Below are 26,510 nucleotides of genomic sequence, written 5' to 3' on the forward strand. Positions count from 1 at the left end.
ATATTGAAAATGGTCATTAAATAAAATTTAACTTATTTCAAAAACTGTTATCTATTAAAAGAAACAAAAAAAAAAAAAAAAAAAAAAAAATGTATGTTAAAGAACACGATTTCCAACAAAATCAAATCATTTAGGACAATCATGAATAAACACAATTGAATACACAAAAACACATTTATTTTACAAAAAAAACTCAATCTATCACACAAGACTAGGAATGACGATTTATTTTTACTTTACAAAAGTTAATTTGACTAATTTGGTTATAACTCAATTTTTAATTAAGTACTAGAAATTAAATTTTGCACATTCGCCATAAATGATGATTGATAAAAAAAATGCAATAAAAATATTATTTTATAGATAATGCTAAAGAATTATTTTCTTTAAAGTTTAAACAATGTACATTGTTTTTTTTATTATTATTCAAATAGTGTTAAAATATCACTAGTCAATAATAATTTGAGCTACTATTGACTATTTTTATATTTTAAAACGTTAACTGACTATTAACAATAAATTATTAAGTATACCTCAAAAAAAAGTATTGATTAAAAGTAATACAACAAAAAATAATTTTAGCAACCACCAAATTATCTGGCAATTGTGTTTTAGTTAGTTAAATTGAATTGTTAAATCTTATGCGAGTACGTAATGTTAAACATTTAAATTAGCCATCATTTTTCTAAAATCGGCGAGCGTATTGTAATCTGGATCATCGTCTATATCCGCAAAATCTTGATTGGAATCCGATTTAACAAATGTGGGATTATACCGACTTAATGACAATGGACATGGTAACAGTTCTGGCATAACGGAATGATGGGTTATTAGAGAAGTTAATGTAGTAAATTCTTTTGTAAAACCCTGAAAATCAAATATGTATTAATTGAGATTGGCCGGGCGCATTAATTTTAAAGAAATTTACCTTAATTTTAAATCCCTTATTAGTCCTTAATATTAAATAATGAGCGATTCCTAGAGGATGAAATTCTTTAGGTACTCTAAGAGATAAAGCAAAACACCCTGGTTTGCTGGTACTTTCTCGAACCATGAAAGCACCGACAGGCTCTTGACTTAGAACTTCCAATGTAATTTCTCTGTAAAAGTAAAAGGTAAGCTGATTAATTAATAATTTTTACTGGAAAATAGAAAGCTCGTAGGAATAATTTGTTTCAACAAACCTTGGAATACCGGCTTGAAACCAAGGCGCTTTTTTCAATTCGCATTCATCAGGTTTATCAAGTAGACTATCTGAACGTTCTGGTAAAGGCGGAGGCGTTGGCGTTTTATCTATTACATTTGTGATCATATTATGATTAAGTTTGATACAACTAAGAGAAACAGGCGCGCCAGCATTACTCTGAGTTACCCTGCACAAATATTTTATAGGTTATACAAAGCAAATCATTTCAAGCTTTACTTCAAACTTTAATTGATTTTTTACCTGTTGTTCTTTAACTTTTCTTGAGAAGTGTCTGGCGAATTGCAGTCATCGCTGTTCGTAGAAGGCGAGCTAGATACGGAGGAACTGCACACTAATGGATACCAGTCTTCATTCGAACAATTGGTATGAACGGATAAACCCATGGCCAGACGTTTTATTAAATGTGGTTTTTCTATCATACGTTTATATGTATTTATATCAGGACTATCATCACTACTAGTAGGCGTGGAAACTTGACTAGAAGTGATATCTAAATCTTTGCTATTTTCAAATGGCCTTATACCAGGCAAAGTTTTAGGAGGAATTGGTTTAGGACTTTCAGCTAATCTCTTTGCTAGCGGTGATGTGTTCTGAATTCTTTGAACATTTAATTTATTTGCCGATTTATTCTACAAAAATAAAATTACACTTCAGAGCTATGATATAATTCATATTTTAACTAATATCTTATGCATCGATATATGCATGTACTAGGAATTTTATAGCATATTAAAAGATAAATATAATTATATTTTATTTACCCATGAAGTGTTGTTTAAGTTAATTTTCGGTGAGTTTGTCACCGATCTTCTTTCGAGCTCCAATTGAGCAGCGTAAGCCATTCTAAAAGCATTTCCTACAATTGAGTTCAATCCCTCGGCCTATAAATAAAATTACCATTTCATTTAATATAAGTTATTTTAACTAGACTTATTCATAAAAATATAATTAACTAAAAAAAAAATTATAAACAATTTTTTTCCTCGTTTCGCTTACAATTAATAATTAATGTAAAGCATAAAAGTTTGTAAACATTATAAACATAACTATCTTCAATGAATATACAAAATTATTGATTACTCGTTTATATATAAAGTTATCTTGAGTGTTAAAATTTTTTTTTTGTTTTTATAGGTAATGTTTATTTATCGATTTATTAGTAGTTGGTTCTTAATTAAAATTTTTTTTATTTTAAATAATTTTTTTTTTCCAATAGAACTTAAGTTGAAATACGTAAGGAAAATATTCTGTATGTTTATAATGTAAATTAGATATTTAAATATTTATCCTTTAATACTTCATACATTATTTTATAAACTAATTCATAGTATTATTTATATGTTCATAAAAAAATAAATAAATATCAAAATTCCCATTTCTTTTAAATTTTTTCAATCTATAATTTTTGCATGTAAATTAATAGATTTTTTAGATAAGATCTCGTAACGCATATAATTGCATAAATGCAATATTTTTTTATTTTGATTATTTGCAATAAATCTCAAGCAAATTCTCTAAAAATAAAATTTATTTAGATAAAAAATATACTGCCAAAGTCACTAACACAAAGTTAAACTAATAATTTTGCCTAGTTTTCATTGTAAGAATTTATTATAATATAAAATTTTAAAATACTTTAATATCTACATTCTATATAATCTAACATCTATAACTTTGTACACAAAGTTACAGCTTTTCGATGACAATACTCATTATATACAATAAATATCGATATCTTTTAAATATCAATAAATATCCAACTATTAATATTAATTGTAGACAATTAATTAGAAACATTCGTAATTAAATAGTGAATTAGTTGAATGTGCGATGATCACTTTTCAAACGTAAAGAGTCAACTTTATATATTTACATTAATACATTATGATTACATTTTAATATGTATTTGTAATATGAATTGTAATAATATCAATTAAAAGAAAATATTTGTATTGGCTATTTAGTAACTATAGCAACTCTTTATTTGAGATCTACTTGTACTTTTGAACGTCACAGCTCTCTATTTATTAGTTTATTTATAAATTGGATAACTTAATTATTAAGTTAAATAGATAAACGTAAATTAATAAAATAAAAAATATACAGCATTCAAAAGTTGAAAATATTAACTATTCAGAGAAAATATTTCGAATGCACCTGCAGTATGAAAACGTTTTTAGATTTATTTATGGTCAGTTAGATAATTAGAAAGGGTATTGAATACTTGAAATAATTTTTATATCATCTGCTCGTATTCGTTTACATGGTTATTATGATTACAATATTTTCCCATTAACTCAATAAAATCTTTAGAAAGTCTAAATATCTAAAATAGGAAATCATTATTTATTAAGTTATAAACGTTTCAAGTTAAAAATAGTTTAGATAAATGTATTCATTTAAAACATTATACTGTGATTTAAAAATATAAAATTAAAATATATTCTAAACATAAAAATCGTGTTGAAGTAAGTAGTAAATTATTATAGAAATTAATTGACGTCAATTATGTATAGTACAAAGCACAAGTAGAGTATTTACTTTTACATATAATATCTTTCTAGGTTAATACATGTGGTGAAGAAAAAAAAAATACAAGTGTGGAACTCTAGAAAATGAATGGTTTAACTTAAAACTGGTTTAGAAAAAAAATATATAATTTTTATAGTTAATGACTGGCTAGAGTGACTTTATGACCAAAGATAATTATTATTCCATTTTACTTTGTGTTGAATTATTTGTCAATTTATAAATTACATTATTCTCTACAAAATAATACCTATATAATTTTGTAATTAATTAGATATTTGTTTTTATTCTACTTTTAGTTAACTAAACAAAATTTAATTTTTTATGTAGTTTTTTTCATAAATAACCAGCAAGTTAGTTGTTGCAAACATAAAAAAAAAAAAAAAAGATAAATGGCGTTAAACTATAAAATTTTATAAAAATTAAGTTGCGTGCTCAATATGTTAAAGATAAACTATAGAAGAGTAAATTTCAAGGTGTGAAAAGTGCGTTAGTTGTCATATATTTTCAACCAACGTGGCAAAAACGGATAGGTCGTCTAGTGTTGTTAGTCATGACTTGAACATTCGTGTCGAAAAACATGCAATCGACAGTTCGCCAGGTTTTCTTGTAATGGTTTTACATATTTTGCATACAAAACATGGGAGACACACGAAAATGCACACAGTACCACCGTGACGGACACAAGTGGCGGCATGTACAACATCGGACCGCAAGCGTCGATTGTGTGCGCTCGTGTACCGATTTGTCCCCGCCCCACCCCATTCACTTCCAACGGCGGCGGACGTTTACATTTTTTCCTCGCGTTCAGAAATACCTGGCGGGGGCATCGCCGTCGACAGCATTCCTCGAATACTTCTCTGGAGAACGCGCTCCTCCGTTTGGACCGAACGAGAGTCCGGCGTAATGCAGCCGCCGTCGTCACTAACCGCAACCGGGACGCGTACGGGGGATGACTCTCACACGGCGTTTCTTTTCGGTGATAATTGTCGTCCGGTTGTCCATCAAAGTCGCCAGCTCATTAATGTTGTACGCGGTGTTTTTGTTTTTACTATTAACACCAGCTCATGTTCCTCGCCTGTTCAACAATAATATTACCAATACAATGTATGTCCTACAACTATGGTACACACATAATAACAATGATCTACGACGGTTGACTACTGTGTCCAGAATTATCGTTTCAAACACTCGCCGCTTTCGTTTCAACGCATTAAACCTGAACACCGTTTCAAACGCGTCCAGACCATTATAATAATTATTTGGTTATTACGATTATTGTACTTGCATGTAGCGATCATCTCAATTCGGGTTGTGTTTCATTAGGAGGTTTGTGGCGCCTAGACGAGTCATCTTGATCTTATAATCGTGTACGCATGTTTTTCATAAAAAAAAAACTCAAAATTACTTGGCATATAACAACTAATATTCGAGCTGTTGGTGACACGTTCCAGGAGTCTAGTTTTAACTTTTAATGTAAAATTTTAAACAGCAGACTCGCAATGGTCTCTGTTTTTATGTTGCCATATAATCTATAGAATGCGGTGCAACGCTCGACATTAAGATCTTCATGTCTTGTGATTGGGTTTTTATGTATTCGTGTAAATATCGAGTCTACAAAAAATATCCTCTGCTGGAACCGGATAGAAGCTATAAAAGAGGCAACGCTTTTAGTTCACATATGGCCAAACAACAGCGTATAAACTTGTTATAGATGCATTTGAGAAAGTGTAAATAGTACATGCATCTGATATAGCCCCTAGCCGAACAATACCCAGACCTATTACCTATATGGTTACTTGTTATTCATTACCTGGACTGAAATAAAATTACGATTAATATTTGATTATTAAGTACATTGACGGTGACTCTTTTTTAACAAATGATATTGTACTTGATATTCAACGCAATATCATTATATTGATTGTAATGTACTTTCTATTGTTTAATGTTGACGTAACGGATAAAAGTTGAATAGATTAATATTGAGGAGATAACATCAAGAAGGTAAAACATCACACGAGTCGGTGAACAACACTTTTTCGTTAGCCTCGAAAAAAAAAAATTAGAAATGATTCACATCCTGAATTTATAACTGTAAATTTTCTTATCGTATAAATATGATATAGTACATAAAAACAAGAGATAAAAAATGTTCAGTAGAATTTTTACAGTTCATCAATAGTTTATTATGGAGTTAAATTAACTAAAACTCTGCCCCATTAGATTATTTTTTATGCTACTATTATTTTCACGTTAATTAAAAGAATGCATAAAATCTTGAATAATTATATTCTCCCGTTTAACTATGGTAGTAAATACTATAGAAAAAATTCAAAACAATAGGATGTAAAACGAAGAATTATAACGAGAGGCATTAATTAAAATTAAAACCAAGTACATTTAAAACAGTTACCAGCACTGTACTATTTTCATTTAAAACGGCTTTAATTTTCAATAAAATATTCGATTGGGTTTTTAGTTTAAAGTTGTACTTTTCAACATTACAATGCCAAAGGGTAAATATGTTATGCTACGTGAACGTCAGACTGTCAAATTTTCAGACATTTCATGATGATAAAGTTTCAAACTAAAAATCTTCATAACTGACTTATTATTTGATAAATTAAATTAAATACTTTATACAAAATATTAATTTTTCATGACGTGGGCAGAGCGAGCAGATATGAATGAATTTCGAACGCCGTAAGGCTAGTTAAGAAGGTATTTTGTTTTTGAATTTCTATAAATTATCGTGTTTTATTAATCTCAAATGTATTATTATAACGTCAATGCAATATGTGCCACCGGTTTCTATAAATCACTACATTTTGTTGTTTAATACGCCTTCAGGTATTTAAGATTATCTTTAAAATAATAAGCGAACAGACCATCTGTTAACTAGTTAAATTATTTTCAACTGACCATTGATCGATAACCCTAACAAATAATCATTTAAATTAATTTTTGATAATTTTTTATTTTTAAGAGTAATAAGATTAATAAAATTCCTTTTTTACGTCAACGTTTCAATAAAAAATACTTGAAATTCTTTTTCATACTGATAATATATAGTACACTTTTTAGCAATCGATTATTGTAAAAAGTACGCGTTAAGTTTACACAAGAAACACGGATTTGCACTCGGACGCTTCCAGCCAATCAACTGCTGTTAGGAATTTCAGGAAGATACAGGTTTCATGTCGAATGTTTTTTTTACTTTGTTGACCTTTATTGACCCGCATTTAGTGTACATGCAACCAGATTATTCACATATGCAACAGAAATCAATTAAAATCAAGACGATTTGAATCGTCTAACGAATTATACGGAGTTTTAAAATTTGATTATACGATTTTGTAATCCGATAATATTGAATAATTAAATTCATAAATTAATATGAAAAAAAGTAAGTAATCAACGATTAATTTACAAAACAGTCACAATTTCAGCAAGTCACGATTTTACAAAATTAATTTTTTTAAACATAATTTATACGCCTACTTACACGAATACTTGTACTGAAAATTTATTTCATTTATACATAAATTCTATCTAAATTACCATCTGTCGATCTAATAGCGATTGAGAATCCATCAGTTGGTATTTTTTTTAAATCAAAATTGATCACAAGATTATAGGTAATGGCATTAAGCAGTCGCATCCTCATGAAAATAATTGAACTTAACATGTATATCAGACGTATTACAAGTTTAAAAAAGAACAGTACTTACTATGAAGAACATAGTGAAGTTTCTTATATCTTATTATACTTCTATAATGATAATTTTAAAGACAACACTTCTATATTATGTTTTCGGGTATCTTTGCAGAACATACAATAAATATATCAGACCCTGAAGATTCATTAATTTTCCTTCTAATAGGATTACCATAATTAATTTAAACTATTTTTGAATAGCGTATTGTTAGGTTTTTATTTTTTTTCCAAGTATTACATCCTTTGTCGTCAAATTTAACTTATATTTTAATAGTTTCGAATATTTATTAGTATTACAAACAGTAGTGGGTTCTGAACATTTATCTTGACGAAAAAGGCTTGAAAAATAAAGATTTTTAAATATATAGATTAATAACTGAGTTTGACTTGGTATGTGTTATAAAAAATATGTGTATATGGTATCAAGGTAGGGTCGCAGATGCCCTGGACTACAGTGAATCTACCATTGTATTAACATTGATATTAATAAATATCGATAATTTTAAGTACAATTTAATAAAACATAATAACCAATAGCTTTTCAATCGAACCTACTCAGTTTTTCCATAATCAATGTAAATATATTTTCAATCGGTGAAAAATATATGTTTATTTTTCGATTATTAGTTACTACCACTAGTAGAATTGTGAAATTCTTCATCGATTTTTAATTGGCTACAAACCAATATAAACGGAGAGAGTAAAATTACCTGTAACATTTGCACACTGCCGCAACCGGAACAAGAGAAAGACCAGCATTCGGCTATGGGCTTTTGGTGTGCAAGCTTTTGATACCGTACACCTGTCCAAGGCGGCGAGCAATCTGTTGCCCCGCCCATATTATATCATCTTAAAAAACCTAATCGAACACAAACTCATACGTACTGACTTATCTATTGGACACGTTCTCGAACAATACGCACTATGAGTTCGGGCGAACGTTAAGATATTACTGAGGTGGACAAATAGGGTTCTGTGAGAATCACCGAGACCGTCACACTACCACTGCCACCCACCAACCGGTTCCGGCATATCTGGGTACGTTCACACCAGTCAACAGAATAGAATTTTTTTTTTTTAAACTAAGGCTTCCTGGACTTTTACTGATTCAACGTTAAAATGCCCTCGAAATTTGATAAAAATAAACAAATTAGAAGTTCATGTCTTCGTTAAAGGTGAAGCATTCATAAGATCGTATTACAAAATAATTTTTCTCAGGGAAGCACATCAAGTAATTTAAGAAACCGTTTATTTGTTCAACAATTTTGATATTACATAGCAAGTGTAGATTTAATTTCGTCTAAGAAAGTAAAAATAATACATTTGTTTAAAATAATCAAAATAATAAGCCTTAGAAAAAAAAAAGTGGTACATGATTTCATTACGATTAAAATTTTTCTTGTAAAAAAGTACCACCAAACACGTTAAGATAATATTTTTGCTCATTTGTGACAAAAATACAATTCAATAAAAATAACATTTTCTACAAAGCACATTCCTTGACATAACACCTGATTAAAAAACGTACATTACTTTATTCATATGACATGGCACTACTTCGTGTACGTTTTTATTTTACATGATGCTGCATAAAATGAAAATTACAATCGGTACTGGAGACAAAATACCCATGAAAAATCTTGAATACATTTTACAAATGGTGTTTCTCAGGCGTCTTAAAATCGCTTTCGAATGATTAAAAGTTTGAAGTGTGGACATAACACAGCCTAAATACTTGAGATTTCAGTGGAGTATGATTTTTACTAAAATATTATTTAACGTTTAAATTCTTGGTATGGTCAATGTTTTATTTTACAAAAAATAAAAAGAGTATAATGTACAATATTGTGTACCTTTATGCGCTATACGTGTACTATATTTATGTTTAATACTTACAAAAATATTATGTCTACATACCGACAAAGTATGTGAAGTGCTCGCAGTAGATTAACTGGTTGTTGGTTTGAGAAAAAAACGAATTGAACAATAAAATCATCGTGCGGAACGCATTTCTATTATGAGGTTTGAACGATGGAATTTATGAATGATTTTTTGTTTGGGGTATTAACACACCATTTGACAATTCCATGCAAAAGCCATAAACTAATATATTATTAATGGCGTTAAAGACGATGCGCAAGAAAATTCAAATTTACTACAAGAAATCATTTTACACATTGGTTGGAATTGGACGGACAATGTCGGCAGGTAACATAATCTCACCGCAACACAACTATCAATTGAAATCTAAATGGACCATAAAGGATCAAGATGGCCTTTCAATAGTATGATATATACATAACATACAAAGCATTGATAAATGATACTTTTGTGGTTTTTTACGACACCTCTTTAAGTCTTAAGGAAAAAACATAAATCAACGATATTCTAGTAGTTTAATCATTTTCACATAGCTGAATTCAAAACATTCGAAATTAAATAGATTGATTTAGTAAAATAGATAAATGTTATTGTTAAGACTCTAAATATTTAAATTTTATTATATTTTTTTTAATTCTGTAAATGTACATTATTGATGAAATTAATTAAATATAGAAATATACGAGTTATTTCCAACATTTTAACATGAATTAAATGTTCAAGATACCTAAAATTATTATGTTACCGAAAAAAATATGAAGTTTAATGACAAAGAAAACCTTTTATGTAACATTTTTGTAAATTTCATATACAATTTTAAACAAGTTTGATATTTCACAGATGACCTGCTCGGGACACTAGTTCAAAATGCTTGACGAATTCATTATATTTTATGTCGAGTTTAATAAGTGCCCTCAGATCTGAGTAAAAATTAATGCATGTAAGTCCGATTTAGCATTAATCTCGATACTTTATTGAAATATGACCTTGAAGTTTAGTTATAACTTTTTTTATTAGAGAAACTTGATACGAAGAGGCCAAATCACTACTAGTATTTCTCTTAAATTCGTATGCACACGAATTTTTGAAATTTTTTGTCTATTTACCGACAAAAAAATGATTTGGTTATTTAAAATTAAAGTGATCTGAAAAATTATACAAAGTATGATGATTTAAGTGATTAAATACCGCCTATAATCATGTTGGAATAAGATAAATTAAGGTATTGTCCTACGCATTGTATTTTTTGTTTCAATATTTACCAAGAGCTACTACAACTATTAGTCAAGTAGAATCAATTTTTCAATTCCTGTTATAGATGGTTTTATTTTGGCTAAAGTTATAATTGTTATTCGATAAAAACAAATACTTCTGTGCATTACATATAAATAGTAATATGATCACGGTTACCACAAAAAAAAAAGCACGTCTTCAATAGAACATAATTGTTATGAAAATAAATTTTTTAAATAGTATTTATAATTTCCACAGTATTCTTCAAATTTATCTATCAGTTTACTCAGAATATGAGGGTAAAGAAAACGGATAAAAAAAACCAGTAGCCCTGTTTGGTTAGGTACATACAAACACTTTTTTCTCGACTGTAATTAAAGAATGTTTTTTTTTTTTGTTACAAACAAAAAATGTTAACCTGCGGCACAACTATTTCTACCGTGTTATTACATCCTACACGACCATAGCCATATGACAGATGAAGATTTAGACCGCTAGTTATTGGTCTCATTTATTTAATATTTTTAGACCGGTTTCTGGTTGCATTTTTATGTATTTTTTTTTTTATTCCAACGAAACTTAATTAGTAAATATTTCGAGAATTTACCGTATCGTTAATAATGTTGTTATTCAATAAGTTAAAATTTTACAAATGTATTAAGCATTATGTATAAGCAAAGAGAGATTAGTAAAACATTTAAAATAGAATGACTGCATTATCAAATAAGTATGCAATCTGATAAAAGAAAATTTTAAACATTCGCAAAATAAAAAACGAAAAAATTTGAACACTTAATATTTTAGTAACAAATATTTTTAGATAAGAGTGTATGTTAAGTAGCCGAATATCAAAAGCTATAATCATATTACGAAACTTTAAAAGTTAAATTATTTGTAAAGCAATACAACCGTTCTAATTTTCATAATAATCGTATTATTTATAAATAACTCATATAATTTTTAAAATTTCAAAAAGAACAAAACAAAAATTCATTCGTTATATATTTATGTAAGATAATTGGTGACCTTGTTTAGTATAAAAATAACGTTACTCTATCCTGACTTGGTATTCTAAAATTAAATATTTTACATGTTTCTTAATCAAGTTTATACATTATATATAAGTAAATGGTTTTTGATAACATATTCTAATGGCTGGATAGTTATTTTCTTTTTAAAAAATGCATAAATATTTACTGCCAAATAAAAAACAGAGCTATATACATGCAGAATTAGCTTAATTTCATTAATGACTATTTCTATGTCTAATAATAGTATCATATACATGAATTTATTAGAGACCCTAATTATCATAATTTTCTTAATTTCAAAGTTTTTCATTTTTTTTTTCATATTAGCTAAGAGTTAATTTAAATTTTATTGGAAGCATTGGTAATTTAATTTACAAAAAACCTGTTTTTGGTATATATATATATATATATTTAATTTCTAAATACGGTTCTTAAAAATATAAATAAAATATTTTTAGGATGTTGGTAATTATACACGATAGAAAAAAAACAAATTAGCTGAATGGATTATTAAATAAAAATAATTTGATACATGAATATTTATCAGAATTGACGTCATATAAGTATTTTACTTTAGTATAATCAAAATCGATATTTAACAGAGTAATTAATTACTTAAGATAATTGAATCTTTATGATTTTTTAAATCTAGTCGAAAGTTGTACTCCAGAAAGATAATAATTACATTTGAAAATTTGAGTAATGTGACACGGTGCAAATTACCGTTAAGAAATAAATTACAGAATTTTTTTTATAAACACATTATTAGCAAAATTAATAGGAGCAATAAATTAATATTGATTTATATTATCATACATATGTTTAATCTAAAAGCAAAATAAATTTATAAGAATAGTATAGGAGTGTAAATAAATTTCAACTACTTGCTACACAAAGTGTAAAAAATAAAAAATTCTATTTAAGATTTTCAGTTAAATATAATGATTTCAAAATCTCAGTTAGCAAAATTAATAAAATATATTATATGCTCATAATCATAAAAATCAATTTATTTTATTTTTAAACGGGTATAAACTATGTGTAGCAAGCAGTTGAAATATATTTACACACACACACTATTCTTATAAATTTATTTTGCTTGAAACAAACGTATGGTAATATAAGCCGGTATTAATGTATTGCTGTAATTCATTTAGCTAATAAAGTGTTGATAAAAATTCAATTAAACAATGGTAAATGTAAACGGAGCCGTATGTTTATCTTCAGTGGCAATTTAAAACGGAAACCGATAAAATGCTGATTGAATTTAGGTTGTTATGTTTTATGAATGAAATTCGTCTGCTCTCGACGACGAAACTTCAGATAGAACGATGTCACCGGATAACATTTATTTCTCTTCACAAAACGCAAAGAGATTTATAACTCGTTTGTCAAGTCCCAAAATGTATTTTATGGCTTGTAACCATTGCATTTTGCATTTTAACGACTATCAGTTTGAAGAGCAAAACAATTTGCGAATAAAATATAAATCTACAAACCTGATCGGCCGTTTTAGTAACGAACAGATGACAGTACTGCTTATTGATGTTGTCACCAGGCTGTCTTGCCAGGAAACAAAACTGTTTACAACTGGGATCACATGTGGCATACGAAATCCTTTTGAGGCCGTGGGCCATTAACACCTAAAAATATTCATAATTTTTAACTATCCTATTTATCGATCAAAATATTTATCGAAATTGATGTTTAGTTGGAGCAATATTGATTATGCCGTAAACAGTTGGTATAGTATAGGAAATGAGCTAATTTCCTTCTATCGCTGTAGATGTGATGTGATAGAGAGCCGCGTTGGCGACAACCAGGCGATCGATTTTTCAAGTGATGTTTTCATTTCCCCTTAATAACACAGTTTCCGACTAATAAATATTATTAAATAATTTATTTTTATTTCCACGTGCATTACTCTAAGAACACTTTCGACTGCAATTAAAGTTTCGTCAAAGTGTCGATTAAAATTACATTTTCATTCAATGATAAAATTGAAAAAATTAATTGGTTCGATGTGTTATATTCAAAAAGAGTTTTAGAAAATTAATAATTCGAAATCAAAATAAAATTTTATTTGATTTCCGAATTACAAATTTTTTAGAAAACCAACTTCAAATGAAAAAAAGAAAATTAAAATTCGAAAATATTCTTAAAAATATTTTTATTCAAATGTAATTTTATTTATCAAACACTTTAGATAAAATTATATGATTTATCGATTAACGGAGTTGCAGTTAATCGTAAAAAAGTAAGTATAGAATATAATATCTTATTTGTTTTGAAATATCCTTATTTGTATATCCCACGAGTAAGACGTTTAAGCAAACATTTTTTTCTGGACACGGCGCATTTCGAAGTACAATATTGTATATTAAAAAGAAGAAAAAGCTTAGAAAAACAGTGATTCCCGTGTAACAGCATATGCATTATTCATATAGCCGGATTGTCGTTCCCTTAAGCTTTCACTGACATTACAACTAGCAATACAGACGACGTAAGAAATACGATTTATTTCTATGTGATGTTTATAAGAAATAGGGTGTGCAAAAAAATAATAAAATACATTTTCATGCACTCAGCCGTACGTTTAGGCGTAGACACGAAAATAAACAGGGGCAGGATGTATGTGCTTGTCTAAAGAATTTTCAGCTACTCTCTGTACCACATTACTCAGTCTTCTTTAATCATTTGACAGACGGTAGGTTTAATTTTTTGAAATATTTTTACTATCAGAAATCTTTTGTTGTTATTACGTTAAGTCTGTCGGGGACTTAGTGTACATTTATTCTTCAAATAAATCTTAGGGATGAACTTTAGAAAATCGTTTATGGCTTGCGTTAAAACATACTATAAAAATGTTTATATTGGACATGAAACCTTATAGTTAGTCTAACAGTAATATTCAAGGGTCATAACTTCCAGCACTTTAATATATATTTTTGAAAGGTCACTAGAGACACCTACGTAAGATATGAATTTGTTTTGGAAAAATGCGTCATAAAAAATTGACCTACTATTATTTAATAATATTTAAATCTTAAGTATATCTGCTAAACAATTGATAATGTATCGTTATTTTATGTGAGATGTTAACTTTGTACAATAACTTAATTAAATTGTTATTATAATAATTTATTATTGCACTCCCCTACATAATTTCCCTTGTACAGTATTATCATTCGTTCACTACAATCTGGCCATCACGATAAGAAGTTCGACCAGCTGACCATTACAGTACCTGCCAATGAAGTCTACCTGTTCCAGGTGTCACTCAAATATCCACATACTAATATCAGCGTCATTCCTCTTCTAATCTAATGATATGTAATCATCGTCGTTGGGTCGGTTGACTGTTTTGTTCAAATGTACTTTGATAATCTCTTTGCAGCCACATACATGTCAATTTTGTTTATGTCGCTACTTATCATAATGGTTGTTTAACTTTCATTTTATCATTCTATCAATCAAGCCTTGTTGGTCATTTATTAGGTAAAGCCTGCATATCATTTTAATTACGTATTATTAGTAACTTGTACAACGCTTTTCCCGGTTCCTCTTTTACTTGTTTCATTGTCCTATACCCGTGCATTGTAATGAGGTTCACTATGATATATGAACTTTATTTAAATTAATACATTTTGCTCATTGACTTGTTCAATAGAGACAAGATTTGCAGTCTTACGGCTCGATATAAAAAGCTTATATCCCAATTAACTATTATTGAAATGATAATTATTTTGTTGTATTCAATACACCAATCTTGAATTCTTCAATAAGTACATGGTCAAAAAGTCTCAAAAGTTTCATTTTTTTCTATGTCTACTCTCCAATTAAATCTTTAATGTACCCTTTGTATTAAGTGTTGATTCATTCATAATATTTTTAAATTATGACTTAAAATATGTTGTATAAAAGAATTTGTAAACTTTATTTGTAACTTTGAACATTGAAAAACATTAATCTGTATTTAAAACCATTTTATTGACTTTGAGCTTAATGTTATTCTATGACTAAATAAACCTGTAATAAAAAAAACCCCGCACAGGTCGGTCGCGGCACAGATATGATGTGGCATAGTTGGGACAAGTATAATGATAGCTGACAGTGATTAAAATCACTATAAAACGCTTCGATGCAAATCTTTAGATAGTGTTTAATTTTAAAAAAATTGGTGTTTTATTCCAAAAGCTACTTGATCTGCTGGTTCCTTATTAATATCCTGATTAAGGTAAAGTATATCGAATGAAAAAGGGTTTATTAAAAAATATTATTTCTCATAAAAAAATTGTGTGGATCCATAAACTTTTCAATAAGTTATAGCATTATAAAGTTAAATATAATATAAATAATAAAATCGAGAATTTTCACACGAAAAAAGCATTCGGTAGCCATTTTCGCCATGAAGACAAGTCCAGAGGTCAAATTTTTTTTTTTCAAATTAAAGTATATTACATTAGCTTTAATTTAAGATATATATAAAAGTGTCAGACCTTCCGGAACATTTTCAAAAGTTATGTTGAAAAAGTAAATTTTTTGTGAAAAAGTTGTCATTTTAAATCCCCCCCTGTGGGCAGGTTAAGTGTCAGATTTACAAAAAAAATATACCAAATGATAGGTAAAGACATCAAGCATCTATATAAAAAAAAATTATATTGATATGTTCATTTTTGAAAAAGTTACGGCAGTTTTTAGTTAAAAATATAAAAAAAATNTTCATTTTTGAAAAAGTTACGGCAGTTTTTAGTAAAAAAAATTGAAAAAATTTCGAAAATTAGCGATTTTTAAATTTTTTTTTTTTTTGGAGGTTTCCCCCATTTACGGGGAACGAGGGAAATTTTTTCAATTTTGAAGGGTAATGTCTTCGACTAGATACGATTTGTGATCTTTTGACGTATCGTTGAAAGAAATCCGTTCGGTGAGAGCTGAGAAAAAGTGGTAACAGACACAAAAAAAAAAAAAAAACACATCATAGTAAAACCAATACCTTCTCAGCTTCGCATCGAAGCTAAAAATTGAAAAAATTAGCGATTTTTAAATTTGTAATTTTTTTGGAGGATTCCCACATTTACGTGGAACGAGGGAAATTTTTTCAATTTTTGAGAGTAATGTCTTCGACTAGATACGATTTGTGATCTTTTGACGTATCGTTGAAAGAAATCCGTTCAGTGAAAGCTGAGAAAAAGTGGTAACATCAAAAAAAAAAAAAACTCATCATAATAAAACCAATACCTTCTCAGCTTCAAATCGAAGCTAAAATATCATTGCCTATACTACTAGTTTACGAATTTTTTTATTCCATTTCCTCTACAGTTGAGGATCAAAACTTAGTAAATAAATAATTGGTAAAATATTTATTTTATAAATATTCTATAATAGGCGCCATTTACAATAAAATTCAAATATGCTTCTATCTCAAAGACCTCGGCTAATGATGAATGCAATTTTGTTAGATTTTTGCACAGAAGTCGGTGAACGTCACAAAACCAAAAAACAAAACTATATGTTGTATAATTATTATTGTTATATAGTTCAAAGTTTTATTTATTCGACATACTATTTAGCTTATTTTGTGTTTTTAGCATCATATTAGTACTGTAATAGGACAAATTATCAAGAATGTAGAAATATATACAATTTTAATATTATTAACTATTAAAAAAAAAAAAAAAATGACGCGATTTTTATATTCTTTTGAGAATTCTTTCTCTGTCAATTTAAAGAGATTTTATTTTATAATCCATCATTGAAAATCTTTGTTATTTAGATTAAATGGAGAAACATAACTAATCAAAAAATTATAAAAAATATAAGAAGCTGTAGAAATACTCAGTTTTAAAAAAGGCAAAGAAATTCACAAATTTTAAAGAAGCCATAGAAATTCTATGTTTTAGAGAAACCATAAAAATGCTCAAATTTTAAAGAAGCCACAAAAATGCACAAATTTTAAAGAAGCCATAGAAATGCTATGTTTTAGAGAAGCCATAAAAATGCTCAAATTTTAAAGAAGCCACAAAAATGCACAAATTTTAAAGAAGCCATAGAAATGCTATGTTTTAGAGAAGCCATAAAAATGCTCAAATTTTAGTAAATCCATAAAAATACTATGTTACTTAGAAATGATAACTATAATTTCTATTTAAGTGATTTATTACAATAAAAATATTGAGCTTATTAATTTACTTAATAATTTATTGTAAATAATAATTATAAAATTTCCTGACTTTATATTAATCTTAACAATAACATTATTCAATTTTCATATCATTTTCTATTTAATGATGTCAATTTCAAACTTGCAAGTTGAGCCAAATGTCATGCAACAAATTCAATTTTTTTTTATTATAAACTTTTAAAAAATCAACTAAAAGACAAAATAAATTTGTTAAAAATAATATGTTGCTCTGATTATTTTACATATTAAAAATCAAAATTTGTAATAATTTAAAAACAATTTTTTTTATGTCTTTAATTATTTTTTTATGTGCAAAAACGTATCTTTTAATAATTAGTTATAGTATCAAAACTTATAAGTAATAGGAAAAGTCTAATTTCAGATTGAATACAGTGCAAAAAGTTGATTTCGAAAAGTATATTTTTGATTCGGATGAAAGTAGACCAATGTATTTAATCATAAGTAAAACAAATTTTTTTTATAAAGTATTGCATGAAGTCCTTTAATTTTTCAACATGTTTGTCATATTATTCATAAATTTAACTTTGAAATCTAGGAACTACTAATCAGGGCTTAAATAAAGAAATAGACGTTGATGTTGCTTTTGTAATTATGCACCAATTTTTTAGAATTAAACACTATCAACAGATTTGGATCGCAGCGTTTCTTATGACACTGATTAAATCACCGTCCGCTATAATCTATACATGTCCCAACTATCCCACCTATTATAATGTGTCGCGACTCCACTGTGATATCATTTTATATATATATATATTTTTTTGCCATTTTGGTGCAAATAAAAACCATGATTTATGCACTAAAAACAATATTTTTAAGTACTAAATAGCACTTAAAATAACACATTGTGGTGATAAACGTTATCACTGGTAATAATATACTTAAACTTTTGATTGAAATTGAATTATTCCTCTGAGGAATATGTACGCTTAAATACAATTGTTATTAATTTATTAATGGTACTAATACTACACTAAGAATAACTTATAAATTTTAGGGATTGTATTTTTAACATCGAAAATGATTTGTATAAAATATTTTGTACATATTATATTTGTTTTAAAAAAATTATGCACTTACTACTACTCAGAATTTAAGGGGTAAATCGAACTTAGTGAGCTGTCTCTAATTGAATTTAACGAATCAGTGATAACGGTATAGTTTGCTTATCTACGCGTAAACAGTTGTTTGCAGTATGAACAGTAAAGGGGGAGGCGCTTTGATTGATGGTAGTATCGTTCTCATTTGACGTGTTGATTAATTAACGATAGTGGTCCACAACCCTGAATGATGTAGAATGTATTGCTTTAGAGATCGCAAAAAGGAAAAACGATACTCAGGTAAATCCACCATCATATTGTTACTTTCTTCTAACATGAACCCTTTTTTGAGATTTAATACGAACAATTCCATTATATGTATCTTAAATATGGTCATTAATCGACCTCAATATTGATATTTTTTCGAAAAAAAATATGTAAATTTATATTTTTTGTTGGCACGATTTAATTTTATATCAGCGATTAGATTTACACTAGCATATCATAGTAAAATTACACAAACAAAATCATTCTTAATTAAGACAATCAATTATTTCTAGATGTTTGTAAGATAATCATTATTTGCGACTATTTCAATTTTTAACACTATTGTCTGAAGTTCAAAAAACTCTAATAATCCAAAAGAATTAAAATAATACTTTTAGCGAATTGGATCAATTATAACGTCAGTCAAAATATCTTCTAAGTTTATTAATAAACACACAGGATTATAAAAGTAATTTTGATATATTTATATAGTAAGTATTGATTACGTGTGGCTAATATTATTTAAAATAAAAGATGCATTTAAAATATTAATTTATGCGTGTATTTTATGAACAATTTTACAATCATAAGCACTAGACATATAGTCAGTCATATTTGATATAAATAAATAGACATTTTTATGTTAAAACGAATTAATCAAATAAAAATTCTACTGATATTTGTATCATATTTAACCTTTAAAAGTTTAATAATATACATAGAACCATACAATTATATCATTGTTATAAACTGAAGGGATTAAACTTTTCATAACGATAATATAAACATGAATGCTGCTGAATGTACATTGTACAATAAAGGAAGTCGAAATATAATTAGAAGTTTCACGGGAGGGAACGCTTTTAATTACATTGCAACATCCCCGTATATTTATCATCTTTAGACAATACCAAAACTATTATTCAATTTTCTCCGGTCTTATATCCTACTGTGGTCAACTGTCAGCGATGATCCCGGATTCATTAAAAAAATTTTTGCAAACTATCACAAACGAGTCCATTGTACTTTTTGTTACGCACATTGTTTGTCGGCAATTTCATTAGAGAGTAACGGTTTACTGATCCCACGTAAGGCTTAAAAGTTCGGACGCTATGAAAAAAACCGAAATAAAAAGAAAAACGTATTATGCGGGAGACTACAAGCACACAATGAACATTACAAAAAAATACATCGATAATTGAGACTACGGGAACGATGATAGTAAATCGTATAACAGTATATATATTAAAACTAATATTCATCATTCGTTTTTTATTTTTACACAATCAAGTAAACTCAGAAATTCGATTTAATAATAAACAATTCATTTTTAGCCTTTATTTTTAAAGTTAAAATTTATCAAAAAAAAATGATAAACAATATTTCACTACATCCCAAATATTCTATTTTCAATCAAATACATAAAAAAAGAATATACTAATATTTTATATCCAACCTTAGTACAAAATTTCCTATATATATTTTTTATTCAAATTAACAAATCTATATTTCAACAAACTTAATAATTTGACTTAGTAATTTATTTTTGTGCAATACAAAAGCAATTTTTTTTTTTTTTTGATAGAATAGCAGTATCAGCTTTTGCGATTTTGAAAAAGATATGTCAATATCTCAATATGTTATCAGGAAGTTTTGTTTAATCCGAACAAAGTGCAAATCAAATCAGCATTGAAACAAAAAATATAAAGTCATGTGTTAGGTCGTTCCACCAGACAGTATTCAAGTACTTGGTGGTGGTGAAACACATTTCAGTAAATTGATCTTATTGCCGAAGAGAAGGTCGGGGGTAAATGAATTGAGGGTTTTGGCACGATTTGTGGAACTCGTAACCCTCGAAAGTATACCTCCTACTATTTCTTTCTCCCTTTTCTTTTGTACAGATTCTGAGATTAAAGTTATAGTAGATGAAGAATCGAACAAATTACTATTTTAATAAAAGATAATGAACGATTTAGCCATAAATCATTAACTTTCACTATAAGATAAATGCTTTCTCAAAATGAAATTATTATAGTTATTTGAGTTCAAACGAATAAAAGTGACCAAATAATATAAGTAATATATTTAATCTTCTAATAAAGTTATTAAAAGAGGAAATACATTAATGTTTACAGATGTTTTTATTTAATATTATATTTTCATTTACGTTTTTTACATTTTTACATTTTTTTATATTTATATTAGTCAATGGAGAAACTTAGTTGGTACTACCCCACCCCATTGACAGCCATATTAATTTATAAAATGAAATGAAGAGCAAAAAAAATATTCAAAACATGGAATTTGGTAATTTTTTTTTCCTTGGGTCCCGTTTTATGAAAGTCTCACTACACCATTGATAATAAGATTAATTAATTCTTTCTGCAAAAAAATGTCCAACAAATATAATAAGAATATGATAGAAATTGATCACTCGTGCCTAATATTATAAAAAAACATTAAATAAACACTTTCTCAGCTTCGCATAGGATTTCAAATAATGTTTAAAAAATAATTGAAAATTCTATTAAATTTCTCTGTTTAATAAACAACTGTTTAATGTTTCAAATTGCGTATTTTAACCATGTAAACGTATAGGGTTTAATTATTTAATTTTTATAATATTTACCTTTCCATCTGTACTGCATACTTTAATTCCGGTAACTGTTATCAGAAGACACACTTCTTTTTCAATCAAAACCTGAGAACAATAAATATTTATAATCAATTTATTTAATGATGATCATTTTTATTATAAATTATTATTAAGGTCCATTGAAATAATTGTGTTTAAAATAAAATGTATACATGTTATATAACAGTTATTAGCATGAATTGTTAAGTTTTATAGCTACAGCTGAGATGGATATTTAAAAATTTGAGTTATCACCGCATAATGTTCACGAGACTTTAGGTATTTTGAATTTAACACTATAACCGCCGAATGATGTTGGGAATATTTAATCTCACACCGAGTGAGAAAAGCATTTTAATGAATATTAATTACATACATTGTTGTTGTTTCTTCCCTAATTTCTATATTCGTTCTTACATGGAACTATGTAAATTAACGAAATAAACATTTTAAGGGTCATTTGGCATTTGAACCACATTTGCTTAAACAACAAAGAATTCAGTCAATTTAATCTTCATCACATTTGCATAAATTTTAAAGCAATATTATTAAATTTTTTTTTGTTTAATGTTATGTCTTTAAGAAAATATTAAACATGAAACAAAATAATGAGTAGAAAAAGTAATATGAGCTGTAAAATAAATCAAAAGATTACAACAAACTCCAGAAAACAGATAAGAATTACACAGAGTTTTTGATTTATTCAACGTTAATTATTTTATTGATGTCAAATTTTTATTTATGTATATTAATTGAACAACATTTTTTCTGAGATGATAATATGATGATTCATTAAAAACTAAATTCAATGATACTATTATGATTTATTCAAAATATATAAGGGTCATTTTTTTTTTACGAAACATAGTGTAAATTAAACCTAATACTATACAAGTTATTACACCTATTATTATTAGTTATAATGGATAAGTCTTATTATTTCGTGTGAATTTTTAAATCATTTCTTCATTAAAAATAAAAAATGTTAAAATTACAAATCAATAAATTGTAACGATTAACTATCAGATAACTACAAATTTTAAGACACATTTTTTGTTCGCTTTTAAACAAATATCAATGCGTAGATGGTCAATTTAACGTATGTGTACAGTAACTCAGTTGCAGTGTGTTGACTGAAAAATAAGTATCTAGAAGGGGTTAAATTACTACCGATAACGGTTTGATGGTAAATCAGGGAGGTTTTAAAGGGATTGCAGAGGTATTCATAATGCTAATCGAACGTACATAAAAGCCCTACTGTGGTTGATCCACTGTAAATATGTGGTCGTTCTACATACGATCGCGAGCCTTGTGTCCTTTACCCTAAGTACCTAAGGGTGCCCAGCCATATTGCTAATATTTGGAATGCCCGTGTACTGTATATAGGCCATTGACTTAGTCTACGATCTGTGAGTTATAGCTTCGAACAACCACCCACAGGGTACAAAAATGTTCATATACTTACAAAGTTCAACGGCCGATAGGATATTTACGGTATCGACATGCGGAGTTAAACACTGCTTTTACGGTTCTTATATTTTCTTGAGTGAAAATCTTTCTAATGGCTTTTGGGTCCTTTACAGAAATAATTAATTGATTTATCTTGATTGTATGACATTGGTGTTTATTTTTCAAAACGTGAAAGACGCAAGTCCATATTTTAAATTTTCAATGATTTGTCGTTGTACATTTATTTAAAAATGATTATTATTTTATTATTATTCTGTTATAATTCATAATAATTATGAATTTCAATTATTGAAATTATTAAATTAAGATGTGTGGTGTATTACAAACGATATTGTATTAGTTACACTCATTATAAAAAATTACCTTATCTACATTATTGTTTAAAAATGTTTGCATTCATTTTTTTGGGAATATTTAAATATTTTAAAATAATAAGGAATGAAAAAAAAAGAAAAAACTCAAGTTTATAAATATTTAAAATTTAAATTCATATGTTTGAACTTTGAAACGAGTAGAAAACGATTGTTTTTTATTGATGCATGAGTAAAATAATGAATTGTTTTTGTTTATACAGTCAAAACTCTTCAATTGATTAGCATTTAAATAATTAAAACCATTAAGAAGTTGAATATTTTTTGAAGTTAATAAGAGTATAAACATGAAAATATTCTTTATTTACATTTAAAAATTTCTTAAAATTTAGACTTACTAAATAATTAAAAAACCTTAAAATAAAATACCTAAAAAAATTAAATTTTATTTCAATTTTTCCTATTAGATTCGATGCGAAGCTGAGAAGGTATTGGTTTTACTATGATGTGTTTTTTTCTTTATTTTTTTATTTTTGTGTCTGTTACCACTTTTTCTTAGCTCTCACCGAACGGATTTCTTTCAACGATACATCAAAAGATCACAAATTGTATCTAGTCGAAGACATTACCCTAAAAAATTGAAAAAATTTCCCTCGTTCCACGTTAATGGGGGAAACCTTCAAAAAAATTACAAACTTAAAAATCGCATATTTTCGAAATTTTTTTTACTTAAAGCTACCGTAACTTTTTTAAAAATGAACATATCAATATTATTTTTTTTTTATATAGATGCTTGATGTCTTTACTTAACATTTGATATATTTTTTTTTGTAAATCTGACCCTTTATCTGCTCACAGGGGCGGATTTAAAAAGACAACTTTTTCACAAAAAATTAACTTTTAAAAATGTTCCAGAAGGTTTGACACTTTTATATATATCTTAAATTAAAGCTTATGTAATATACTTTAATTAAAAAAAAAAAAATTTGACCTCTGGACATGTCTTCACGGAAAAAATGGCTACCAAAAACTATTTCCGTGTGAAAATTCTTGATTNGAAAATGTTCCAGAAGGTTTGACACTTTTATATATATCTTAAATTAAAGCTTATGTAATATACTTTAATTTAAAAAAAAAAAATTTGACCTCTGGACATGTCTTCACGGAAAAAATGGCTACCAAAAACTATTTCCGTGTGAAAATTCTTGATTTTATTTTTTACATTTTTAACTTTATAATGATATAATTTATTGAAAAGTGTATGGATCAACACAATTTTTTCATGAGAAATAATATTTTTTAATAATCCCTTTTTCATGCGACATACTTTATCTTAATCAGGATATTAATAAGGTACTAGCAGATCATGTAGCTTTTGGAATAATACATCATTTTTTTAAAAGTAAACACAATTTAAAGATTTGCATGGAAGCGTTTATTTTTGATAGTGATTTTAATCACTGTCAGATATCATTATACTTGATCCAACTATACCACGGCACCACTGTGCCGCGACCCCCCTGTGCTGGGTTTTTTTAAATTTTTTTAACACTATTTCATTATCAGTGAAATAATAATATTGTCATGATTATGTAAAATAAAATTATTCTATCCAAGTTTTTAATAAAAATAATTCAATCGAATTTGACTAATACATACAAAACGTCTATTATTTATAAATAAAAAAAGCTATAAGATATCTTAAGGGAATACCAAACTCTGATTTTCAATTGCACTTTTTACGCCTAATATTACTTCTAGATTCCATTGTTTTAAAATTAAAGTATATCTCAATAATGTTTAGAAACATAATTTGCGTTTACTTATCCTAAATGTCCGACTAAAATAAAACGTTGAGAGATATTTAGAACTTGATCATTTATTCAAAATTACAATAAAATTTAGAATATTATTATGTCAATATTGATTTAAAAAGCATATTAGAGAATAAGAGGTTAGCTTTTAAAATCCAACTAGGATATTTTAATCCAATATCTAGAACTCTTAAGATACTAGAATAAATAACTTAAAACATAACAATGAAGGTTTATTTTTTTCTTATTTATTAAAATTATGCGTGAAACAAAAGAGAATATCCTTTTAGATTGAAATTTTCAATGTAGCGTATTGATATAAAAATGAATCCAATCTAATATGTAGTACTTTGTCATCATCGAGTGTAAAAAATTCATTATACTGTTTTTGGTTTAATTTAAAATTTTTGAAACAAATGTTCATATTAAATTATAAATCTATTATTAAATAATACGAATACCAGTAAACTGGATTCACTAATATTATGATGGAAACCTTTTCATTTTATTTATACTTTTTTAATATTCAATATTTTATTTTAATTACTGAAGTTCTGAACGTTATGTCTAAAAAAATGATTAAATAAAGTTAAATGTTTGTCAAAACCACAAGTATTTTCAAGTAGAGTTGTCATCTGATTATGTCATCAATGTTCTAGTAAAAATAGAATTCACTAAATTATCTAACGCCAAAATTGATTAAAAACCGTTCAATAAAAAAAGACTAAAAAGTTAAAACATTTTATATAGAGATATATAAATTGTGAAATCTGATAGTATGCATAAATAATACATAAATTATTTATTATTATTATCATAAAGAAAATAATTAAAATGTACAATTTATGTTTTCAATTTATGAGCGTATAATAAGATTTTCACGGCCAAATTATAATTTATAAAATATTAATTTTAATTTTTAATTAAAAATCGTTATTAATGGTATCAACATAAAAATCTACAAAATACGATTATTAACTAATTATGAGACTAATAAAATATTGCCAACATAAAAAAGTTTCTATAAAAACCGATTTTAAATTATTTTTGAACCGATGGAATTTAAACATTAAACAATTTTTAACAATTATTCATTTATCAATTTGATAACTGTAGCAAATAAGTAATAAATTCGAATAACTTAAAAAAAGTATACTTCTTTATTTTAA

General features: G+C 27.0%; 1 protein-coding gene across 8 annotated transcripts in view; it reads right to left on the minus strand.

Annotated features, from left to right (window-relative positions):
* Positions 1 to 201: 201 nt before the first annotated feature.
* Positions 202 to 26,510, minus strand: part of LOC126895180 (EGFR adapter protein-like) — a 41,712-nt gene continuing 15,403 nt past the window's right edge. For 4 of the 8 annotated variants that reach the window (XM_050666754.1, XM_050666753.1, XM_050666752.1 and 1 more), the window contains 7 exons: positions 21,741 to 21,812; positions 13,102 to 13,245; positions 1,969 to 2,088; positions 1,448 to 1,836; positions 1,185 to 1,373; positions 929 to 1,100; positions 202 to 867 (listed from right to left, as the gene is read on the minus strand). In XM_050666754.1, coding sequence (XP_050522711.1) covers positions 658 to 867; positions 929 to 1,100; positions 1,185 to 1,373; positions 1,448 to 1,836; positions 1,969 to 2,088; positions 13,102 to 13,245; positions 21,741 to 21,812 — 1,296 coding nt within the window. In that variant the 3' untranslated portion in view covers positions 202 to 657. Of the gene's footprint in view, positions 868 to 928; positions 1,101 to 1,184; positions 1,374 to 1,447; positions 1,837 to 1,968; positions 2,089 to 8,167; positions 8,408 to 13,101; positions 13,246 to 21,740; positions 21,813 to 26,510 lie in introns of those variants that run through there. The other 4 variants (XM_050666756.1, XM_050666755.1, XM_050666759.1 and 1 more) reach the window with 2 other exon arrangements.

The sequence above is a fragment of the Daktulosphaira vitifoliae genome, unplaced genomic scaffold, assembly GCF_025091365.1.
Source record: "Daktulosphaira vitifoliae isolate Bord-2020 unplaced genomic scaffold, ASM2509136v1 Scaffold_1, whole genome shotgun sequence".
Taxonomy (NCBI): Eukaryota; Metazoa; Arthropoda; class Insecta; order Hemiptera; family Phylloxeridae; genus Daktulosphaira; species Daktulosphaira vitifoliae.